Source organism: Octopus sinensis, linkage group LG1, assembly GCF_006345805.1.
Source record: "Octopus sinensis linkage group LG1, ASM634580v1, whole genome shotgun sequence".
Classification (NCBI taxonomy): domain Eukaryota; kingdom Metazoa; phylum Mollusca; class Cephalopoda; order Octopoda; family Octopodidae; genus Octopus; species Octopus sinensis.
In genome coordinates, this window is record NC_042997.1 from 208,473,811 (window position 1) to 208,484,289 (window position 10,479).

At 35.8% G+C, this 10,479-nt stretch overlaps 1 protein-coding gene across 2 annotated transcripts in view; it reads left to right on the plus strand.

The window, feature by feature from the left end:
• LOC118765981 overlaps positions 1-2,405 on the plus strand; it is a 9,879-nt gene extending 7,474 nt beyond the window's left edge. For both annotated transcript variants that reach the window (XM_036508950.1, XM_036508945.1), the window contains exon 2: positions 163-2,405. In XM_036508950.1, the coding sequence (XP_036364843.1) occupies positions 163-793 (631 nt within the window). In that variant the 3' untranslated portion in view covers positions 794-2,405. The remainder of the gene's footprint in view (positions 1-162) is intronic.
• Positions 2,406-10,479: the final 8,074 nt, after the last annotated feature.

Consider the following 10,479-nt stretch of genomic DNA (forward strand, 5'->3'; position numbering starts at 1 on the left):
TCCGCTGGCCACAACATTTGTCTTTCTAGTAAATAAATAATAAAATAGATTTACATTCATTTTTAAGTAAATACTTTTTATTTTAAATATTTACAAAATAACGAAGCTAAAATGAATCTTCAATATTTTATGACTTCTATCTATCTTGTTTTTCTCTTACAGAAAACGAAATATGGCTGCCATGCTGATTACGATAACAACAAGCAGTTCGCTTTTCCTTGTGATTACTTTTATTGTCGTTCTAATATCACTAAACATAGAAGCGAAGGAACTTGGAAATAACTGTGAAATTAAGATTTCTCCCAATATCCATAAGATTTTATCTCGTTTAGTAAGATTAGACAAACAGGTTTTCAATTTCGATGTCCAGTTATCCGATAAAAAACTTGATGACCTTCTGAAACCCGTACGAATGGATTATTTCGCGAACGCGAGACAATTTACCTGGATTCCAGATGAACCAGATGGTTTGACGGCGTATAAGAATTTCTATTATGATTTTTCAATTTACTCTTTGAATTTATTAGGAGCTTACATTGCTACTCCGAGGGTTGATATCGATATAAATTGTGGGAAACAAAATATTCAGAGATATGATTTACTATATTTGATTTTTCAGGAATTGAAGAAAATCGCAGTGATCGATACATTGAAAATAGGAGAATCTGGTTACATGTGTTTTCTAATAAATTTATCTCAGGACATGAAGAAGAACAGCCCTGAGTCATTAAAAGCTAACAGAAGATTGGGTATAAATCGAGAGTTGGTGAAGAACTATTGCTGTAAACTCTAAAAAATGAAAGCTATGTTTATCACTCAAAATCGATTTGTTCTGGAAATATCATGGAAAATAGTATGTTTCTCAATTATGCAAATATCGTCGGAGCAATTGTGTGGATATTTTTCCCGTTAATCGTTAGTCTTCTTTCACAAGCTAAATTGCCTTCATTTCCGCATCAAGACACATTGCCATACAAATCAGAATGGATCAACAAAAACCATAATACTTACAGTTTCTCTCATTTTCTGTCTTGGTCATTTTGTTTCTATAATTCCTCTTTCTTTGCCTCAAGACTGAGAAGATTCCTTTCTATTCTATTTTCTCTTTCAGTAATTTTCCTGAATCTTTTGATGCATTACTTCTTTTTATATGAAACAATAGCAATATTTTTCCAAAATGATATACCATTGGGACATCGCGCCCTAATATTAGGAATCCCAGAAAGTTATGAGAATACTGATGGCTTTTTTGGTGGTCCCTTTGCATGGTTAATCTGTTACGTATCTTTCAACTTTATCCTCTTCGTTCTTCCCAGTCGTTTAAGTGAGACTATCGCTTATAATACATTACATCAAAGATCCACTTTCACGTTTCTCATTCAAAATATCAGATTATTAGAGAAGTATGGCAGTTTAAATATTTCTACACAACAGGATTATGATCTACTCTATGCAATAACGAAAGCTAATATTTCTACTGCTTTAAACCCAAATTTCTGGTATTTAATAATTTACACTTGGATTAATCGTATCAAGAAAATTTGGTTATATTACTACAGGATAAATATTTTCTGGAAATTCATTACACTTTGGCTCTTTGTTTCCATTACAATTTTATTTGCTGTATTTTCTGTCTGTGAATTATTTCTGTGCCTCGTTTATTATGGAATACCAATTGTTTATTTGATTTCAACTTTACCTTTCAGCTATTCCAAAGTTTATATTTTCCCACTCTATAGGAATAATAATCATATTTTCGAGATTGCTGCTGTACTTTTTACTATTCTATCGTTTCCATTTTATATATTATGGGCTCTTTACTCAATCTATATATTTCTTACAAGTTTCCAAATTCTTTGCAATTACATATTTACGATAGCTGTTACGGTTCTTGCTAAACCTGATAATGTCGGAGACGTATGGTTTGTTGCCATGTTTTTCGTGTATACCGTTGCAATTGTGAAAGCCATTATCAAGCAGTATCAATCAGTTATAGTTCAGTCTATAAAACTCACCAAAACCGTTTGTCCAAGATTGGTTCAGGTAAAATATGGAGAGGAATTCATAAATGCCAATTTGTTTAAGACAATTGTTAACCGTCATTTTCCATTGAGATACGAGATTGGTAAATCCATTGTAAAACTGTTTCTAATCGTATCTTTTTTCTTTGCTTGCAACAATATAATAAGTCGAGAAGACTTGGACTTATCAGCGTTCACAAGGTTTACTTTGATATTGATGACGTCTATGATACCTAAATTTTTGGCAATAATTAATTCTAAATTGAGTTTTTTTACATCCATGACACATACAATTATCGAAACAATAAGTACATTTGAAGATGGCAATGCATCACATTCCAGTTTATCAATTTCTTATTAAATAAAAATGCTTTGAAATTTTCAGAAGGTATTTTCTGTTCTCTAAATACGTTGTATAATTCGAATAAAGGAAATCTGTATTGACGCATGTTGAAATTACAGAATCACGTACACTTACAATATCCCATTATATACATACATGCATACATACATACATACATAAACACAGACAGACAAGCAAACATGTAGGCAGACATGTACACACATATACATAAATGTAAATTAAATGTGTATGTGTGTATGTGTGTGTATGTGTGTGTATGTGTGTGTATGAGTGTGTATGAGTGTGTATGTGTGTGTATGAGTGTGTATGTGTGTGTGTCCGTGTAATTTGCGACGTTGCATGTGTGTGCAGATGTAACTCCTAAACACGCGCACGCACATGTATAGGAGTTAAATGTTTTTATATGAGGTCGTATATTCGTTTCTACTCCTGGCACAAGGCCTGAAATTTTGTTGCAGAGGGCACGTCGACTAGATCGACCTCAGTTCGCAACTGGTACTTAATTTATCGACCCCGAAATGATGAAAGGTAAAGTCGACCTCGGCGGAGTTTGAACTCAGAACATCAAGACACACGAAATACCTCTTTCTTTACTACCCACAAGGGGCTAAACACAGAGGGGACAAACAAGGACAGACAAACGGATTAAGTCGATTATATCGACCTCAGTGCGTAACTGGTACTTATTTAATCGACCCCGAAAGGATGAACGGCAAAGTCGACCTCGGCGGAATTTGAACTAAGAAAGTAGCAGCAGACAAAATACCGCAAGGCATTTCGCCCGGTGTGCTAACATTTCTGCCAGCTCGCCGCCTTTTCTGAAGCCGTATATTGAAAGAAAGACGATTGCAGTGTGAAGAGAATTTAGATATAGCAAAACACAAAAACTGTTAACTTCACTTAAATCATAATTATTAACGACAGAAGCAGTATTAGTACCAAAAAACAATCTTTATGTCCAACTTAACGTGGATGATTTGTTAGAACGCCCAATACGGAGTTATTTACCTTGAGAGGACTTCTCATATCGACGCATGGGGCGCACATATTCACGTCGTTCGCAAAAGAGAATCGTCTGATACGTTCGGGTAGATGTAAAGATGGCCTTCTGGTACTAATAATACTTTTGTCGTTAATAATTATTCTTTCACAAGCCTATTGGCTATTTGCTGATTGGAGGAGGACACAGTATTAGAGCAGAAGAAAACAACAAAGCATGGTATGTAAAAATGCCACAGAACCGCTATTATTGGACGTAAGAAGGCTAGGCTTGTGTAGGATGGATGATTGCAAAGATAAAGCATTGTACAAGTACTTGAGAATGAATGAAACTGAAAATAGGTGGATAAAGAAAAGAATGAATGGAAAATTTCATAGGGATATTGAAGATAAGACAGAGAAAAAAGATGGCTATGGATGACTAAAAGTGATTTAAAACCGAGAACAGAGACTCTAATCTGTGCTGCCTAAGAGCAAGCATTAAGAACCAATTATATCAAATATAGAATAGACAACACATTAGAAAGTGATAAGTGCAGAGTTTGTAAATAAAATGGTGACACCGTATGGCGTATTACCAGTCAAAGTGCGCCAGTAACCCAGAAAGAATATAAGAGAATTCATGAAAATAGAGCAAAGATTGTCCATTGGACACTTTGCAACAGGTATAGACTCGACAAAGTAAAACAGTGGTACAAACGTAAACCCGAAATCATCATCGAAAATGATAATGCAAAGATCCTGTGGGATTTTATGATTGAGTGCGACAATGAGATAGAGGATAGGAAACCAGACATAGTCTTAATTGAGAAAGAAAGCAAACGATGCTGGATCATAGATATAGCGTGCCCAGCTGACAAGAAGTAATGTGATAAAAAAGAAAGAAAAGTCGATAGATGTAACAGGTTAGCTTGGGAGGTTAAGCTGTTGTGGTCGATGAAAAAGGCGGTAGTACTACCAATAATTGTTGGAGCCCTGGGAAAAGTGAGTAAAAATCTTGAGAAATATATGAAACAAATCGGGCTGCAATAAGGGCGGAGCACTTGTAGAAAACAGCACTGCTTGGAACCGATCGAATATTCCGGATGGTGCTAAAAAATAAGGGGTGTTACCTTGGTTCAGTGGTAGTGGACAGCTGACACCGTAGTACATCTCCAGCGTTAGAAGCTGTGCAAAGACAACAAAATGATAATAATAATAATAATAATAATAATAATAATAATAATAATAATAATAATAATAATAATAATAATAATAACAACATAATAATAATAGGACAACTGAAAAAAAACAACTGTAGAAAACTGGAAGATCTACTGTTTTCTGTGAGTAATTTGAATTTCCCTCAAAATAAGTTAAAAAAAAAACTTACATATCTACAGCTCATACAAACGTACACCTAACAAGAAAAATTAGAAACATAAATATCTCCAATTCTGTGTGAACATTTAGTCGTCTCTCATGACTATAAGAATGTGTAAAATTGCCTTTTAAATTACCTTTTATTGTAACAACACAATTAAATGCACGATAAAAAGTTATGGAATTAAGCACCTACTACTATATACATACAACTAAATTCAGAAATTTAAAAAATATATACATAACATTGAACTCAGAAAGTTTTTTATTAAAAAAAATCATCGACGTAAATATCAGATAATATGTGTGAGTGAGTATACATATACATATACATATGTATGTGGAGAGAAAGAAAAGAGAAAGGAAAAAATAAAATAAAATAAATAAATGTAAACAGGTTTGACCTTTTACTGACCATTAACGTCCTTTGTCTCCACCATCTGCCGAATCTATTTATAGACCCAAAGAACATGAATTCTTTAACCAACCATTCTCCCACACAATGACAGTAGGAGTGTTGATAGTGGCTGTGGCTACACATAAAACAATGTCATTGATGATGATGATGGTGATGGTGATGTTGCTGATTATGGTGATGGTGGTGAAGGTGATAGTAATAACAATAATAACTGACAGATCCCGTCTTTTTCCCTTTTTTTCTTTTCCTTCTCCGTATTTTATTCTCATTATTTCGAACTAATACAGGCAGAGTGAGCCTTGAAGAAAGGAAGAGGAGGAAAAAAAAGTGTTCGGAGATAAAACTATCAACAAAAAAAAATACAGACGAATATAGATCTGCTAGTCTTAAGAAGCGGCGCTATGAGCAATGCTTACATGTAGTGAACCCTAAACTGACAGATCCATCTCCTAATATAAGAATGGAAGCTCGTCATGCTTCAAGGCCAACAAATCAAACAATAAACCGCATTGGTCATTGCGCGGATTACAAAGGACCACGTACCCGAAAATTGAACCAAATTCTGATTGAAAAATCAGCTACTGGATCAAATCTTCCCAACACACAGGAGCTGGACGTATCCCACAACCGGAATATTCCAACAGATGGCCATCCATGCTCATCACCAAATAATCAAAAGAAAAAGAAGGAAAAATGGTCTAGGGAAGATAATAAAGAAGTTCTTGGGGCCTTCTACCATGCCATATATTTCCCCACAGATAAATCTAACACTGTACAAGCATACTTAAACTGGAGACAGAAACACCCTAAAGTAAGACCCTACATAGTCAGTAACAAACTTGCCAACGTCAGAAGAAATATTATTAAAAAAAATTACTGACTGAAGTAGAGATTGATCAAGTTAGACAAGCAATATCGGATAAAATGAACGAAGCTGCAGCTAGAGAAGATAATACAGAGGAAATAATTATAGACCAGCCCAGGTCTGATACAAACGAAGTGAGGATTGAAAGAGTTAGTATAAGTGATAGGCAAAGTGAAATACTCCCTGAACCAATCATAAACACTATGACAAATGAGCATCAAATAGATAAAGAAAGTCACACAAATATTGACCCAACAGAACTACATGAGCTAAAAAATCAAATCATGATTGAATGGCTGAAAATTAAAGAAACCAGCATGGATGAACGTGATACACTTCCTAAAATCCGCAACTCTAACCAAAACATGAAAATAATTGGTAAAATCCGGCTTACACTTAAGGATATAATTTCAGCTAATGATGTTGATATCACATCTCAACCACCTATACTATGCATCCGCGAAAATCTCAACGATCTTATGTGGTTTGAAGATTAGAAAACGGCAACATTCCCACAAAAACCTTCTTGGCAAGAGCGTCTGCAACAACAAATTAAAATATTTAGATCTGACATTGAATATTTGAAAAACCTTAAGGCTCACAAGACTACCAAACCTACAAAAACCCAAAGATTACTGAAAAAATACAATATGAAAACTATACTTGATATTGATGCCACCATAGAAACCATCAAACAAAGGGTATCTGCCAAAGCTGCCCGCATAGCGAGGTATGAAAAGCGTGTTAGATTTTTCAAGGACAACAACATGTTCAAAAATAACACCAAGAATTTTTACAGGAAGATAGGAAAAACAGCGTTTACTGCAAGGTCTGTACCATCAAAAGAAGAAGTGCAGGGATTTTGGAATAAAATCTGGGCAGAAGAAAAGACACACAACGAAAAGGCCCCCTCGATTGACAGAATGTCTACAGAACTGGATTCCTTAGAAGAGCAAAAGTGGGAGGGTGTCAAGGTAGAAGATATAAGATCTGCTCTCAGGAGGTCAAGCAAATGGAAGTCTCCAGGAAAGGATAAAATTCCTAACTTCTGGCTGAATGCCTTCCCAGAGAGCCATGAACTGCTAACAGAACTGTACAATGATGTTTTGCAACACCCTAGTAGGATGCCTCCTTGGCTAGTTAATGGGTTAACATTCCTGCTTCCAAAAAGTGAAGAAACAAATGAACCAAAAAACTATAGACCCATAACCTGCTTAACAACTATGTACAAAACGCTAACATCTGTCCTGACGGAATATACCTATAGTTTTTTAACAGACAGCAGCATATTCCCTAATGAACACAAAGGATGTAAACGTGGATCCTACGGCTGTAAAGACCAACTACTCATCAATAAGATGATCTTAGAAGATTGTCACAAACGACACAAAAACTTATCAATAGCCTGGATAGACTATAAAAAGGCTTTTGATAGCTTACCACATAGCTGGATTAGGAAATGCCTGGAAATGTATAAGATAGCACCTACTCTGCGAAACTTCTGACTGTAGTATGAGATCATGGAGAACCACACTAACTCTGAACAGTGACAATGAATCCCTAAATGCTGGTGATGTAAAAATTTCGTGTGGCATTTTCCAGGGTGACTCACTGTCACCACTCCTCTTTTGTTTATCCTTAATACCTCTCTCAAAGCTGCTCAATGATGCGCAGTATGGGTATAAAATGTTTGATAAAAATATAAATCATCTCATTTACATGGATGATTTGAAGCTTTTTGCAAAAAATGACCAACAACTCAAGGGCTTACTAGCGATAGTCAAACAATTCAGTGACGACATCAGAATGCAATTCGGCCTCGATAAATGTGCAAAAGCTACCTTTATCAAAGGAAAAATGACAGAAACATCTAACGTTAACCTTGACCAGCAGAATGTCATAAAAGAACTAGACCCAAGGGAGAGCTACAAGTACCTAGGGGTAATTGAAGGGAACGGAATAAGGCATTCAGAGATGAAGGAAAGGATCAGGAGAGAATGCTATCGAAGAGTGAGAGCAATACTCAAGACAGAGCTGAATGCAAGAAACAGGATCGAAGCGATCAATGCATTAGCTATAAGAGTCGTGACTTACAGTTTCAATATTGTTAACTGGTCAATTACTGAAATATGTCAGCTCGACAGAAAAATAAGGAAACTGTTGACAATGCATAGAATGCACCACCCTAAGGCAGATACAGAACGACTCTATCTGCCAAGAAAAGAGGGAGGCCGTGGTCTTTTACAACTGGCAATAACAATGAAGATTGCTACAATTGGCCTAGACACCTACCTGAAAAACTCTGAGGACTGGATGTTAAAACTTGTCTCAAAACATGAAAATAAGAAAGCTTCATACTCAGTCACAAAACAGGCAAAGGAATATCTAAGTGAATTCCGAATACAACCAATTTCGGAATTAGAGATAGACATACAAGAAACAAGCACAGAAAAAGCTAAGCGCATGAAAACCCGTGCCAAAACTGCGGCCTTAGATATTCTGAATAATAAATGGCAAGAAAAACCTTTCTATGGCAAATACTCAAAGAGAGCGAATAATGCAGATATTGACAAAGCCCTGACCCATCAATGGCTAATGGCCACTGGCTTAAAATCTGAAACAGAAGGGTTTATCATAGCAGCTCAAGATCAATGCCTACCAACAAGAAACTACTAGGCCAACATATTAAAGAACGGCAGTAGCCCAACATGTCGTGTATGCCGACAACAAAATGAAACCATTGATCATGTTGTCTCCAAATGCAGTCTTCTAGCGCCTACAGAGTACCTCAACAGGCATGATAGAGCTGCACAATATATTCACTGGGTAATTTGCAAAAACCTGGATTTGCCCCATGAAAAAAACTGGTGGGAACACAATCCACCTCCAGTTCTTGAAAATGACCACATCTCACTCCTCTGGAACTTCACCATTCAAACTGACAGGAAGATAGATGCAAATAGGCCAGACATCATATTGAAAGACTTCAGACAAAGAACATGCCTCCTCATTGATATGACTGTCCCAATCGATATAAACGTATCTGTCAAGACCTACCAAAAACTGAGCAAATATAAAGATCTTGAAATAGAAATCAGCAAAATGTGGAAGCTAAAGACTAAAACAATACCTGTTGTCATAGGTGCCCTGGGAATGATAGCGAAAGGGACTAATTGCTACCTAACTCAGATACCAGGAAACCCCAAAATGGCAGAAATTCAAAAGATAGTGCTCATGGGAACTGCTCATATCCTACGCAAAATACTCTCTATGTAATCCCAAGGTTTAAAACAAACTTTTATTTATTTATTTATTTTATTTTATTTTATTTTATTTTTTTATTTTTTATTTTATTTTTATGTATTAGACATTCACTAGTGCAACACCAAAAAAAAAACCCCAAATATATGGCACAGAACTTCCAACCTTGAGGTCTCTGGGTGAGACTTGGAGCCAACTTGTACAGACATAAAGCAAAAGTCAAACATAGAATAATAATAATAATAATAATAATAATAATAATAATAATAATAATAATAATAATAATAATAATAATAATAATAATAATAATAATAATAATGGTGATGACTTGGCAGACACCCATAAAATTATCAACCATCGCACAAACAATAACTCTGAGCACCTTTTCGAACTCCACCAATCTAACACCCGTGGACATATTTACAAAGTAAGAAAACAGCACAGCTCCCATGACTTCAGGAAACATTTTTTCACGCTGAGAGTTGCTGAAGCATGGAACAAACTGCCGGCATCGGTTGTTAGTTGTCGGAGCACTGCATCCTTCAAAACTTCCATGCTTCCTGAGATTCGCCAACACTACACTTGATTTTCTCCCCTCCATACACACACAAGCATGTATCTGACTCATACATTGTTCGCTTTCCAGACATTTCTACATTACTGCATGTACTTTATATGCACTTTCTCACAAGTTGTGGTGCACCTGAGCACTGTATACAATAATTTCATTATTATTATTATTATGATGATGATGACGATGATGATGATGATGATGATGATGGTGATGATGAGGATAATGATGATGACGATGACGATGACGATGACGATAGTGGTGGTGGTGGTGGTGGTGGTGATGGTGATGATGATGATGATGATGATGAAAAGAAGAAGAAGAAGAGGGAGGAGGAGGAGGAGAAGAGGAGAAGAAGAAGAAGAAGAAGAAGAAGAAGAAGAAGAAGAAGAAGAAGAAGAAGAAGAAGAAGAATAGGCCAAACAGTGTATGGAAAGACTTCAGTTAAAAATCGCGCCTCCTCTTAAACGTATCTGTCAAGACCTACCAACAACTCAGCAAGTATAAAGATCTTGAAACAGAAACTGGCAAAATGTGGAACCTCAAGATATTATCACAAACGACACATGAATGGCGAAAGCCTGGGTAGATTATAAAAATGCTTTTGATATTCTACAA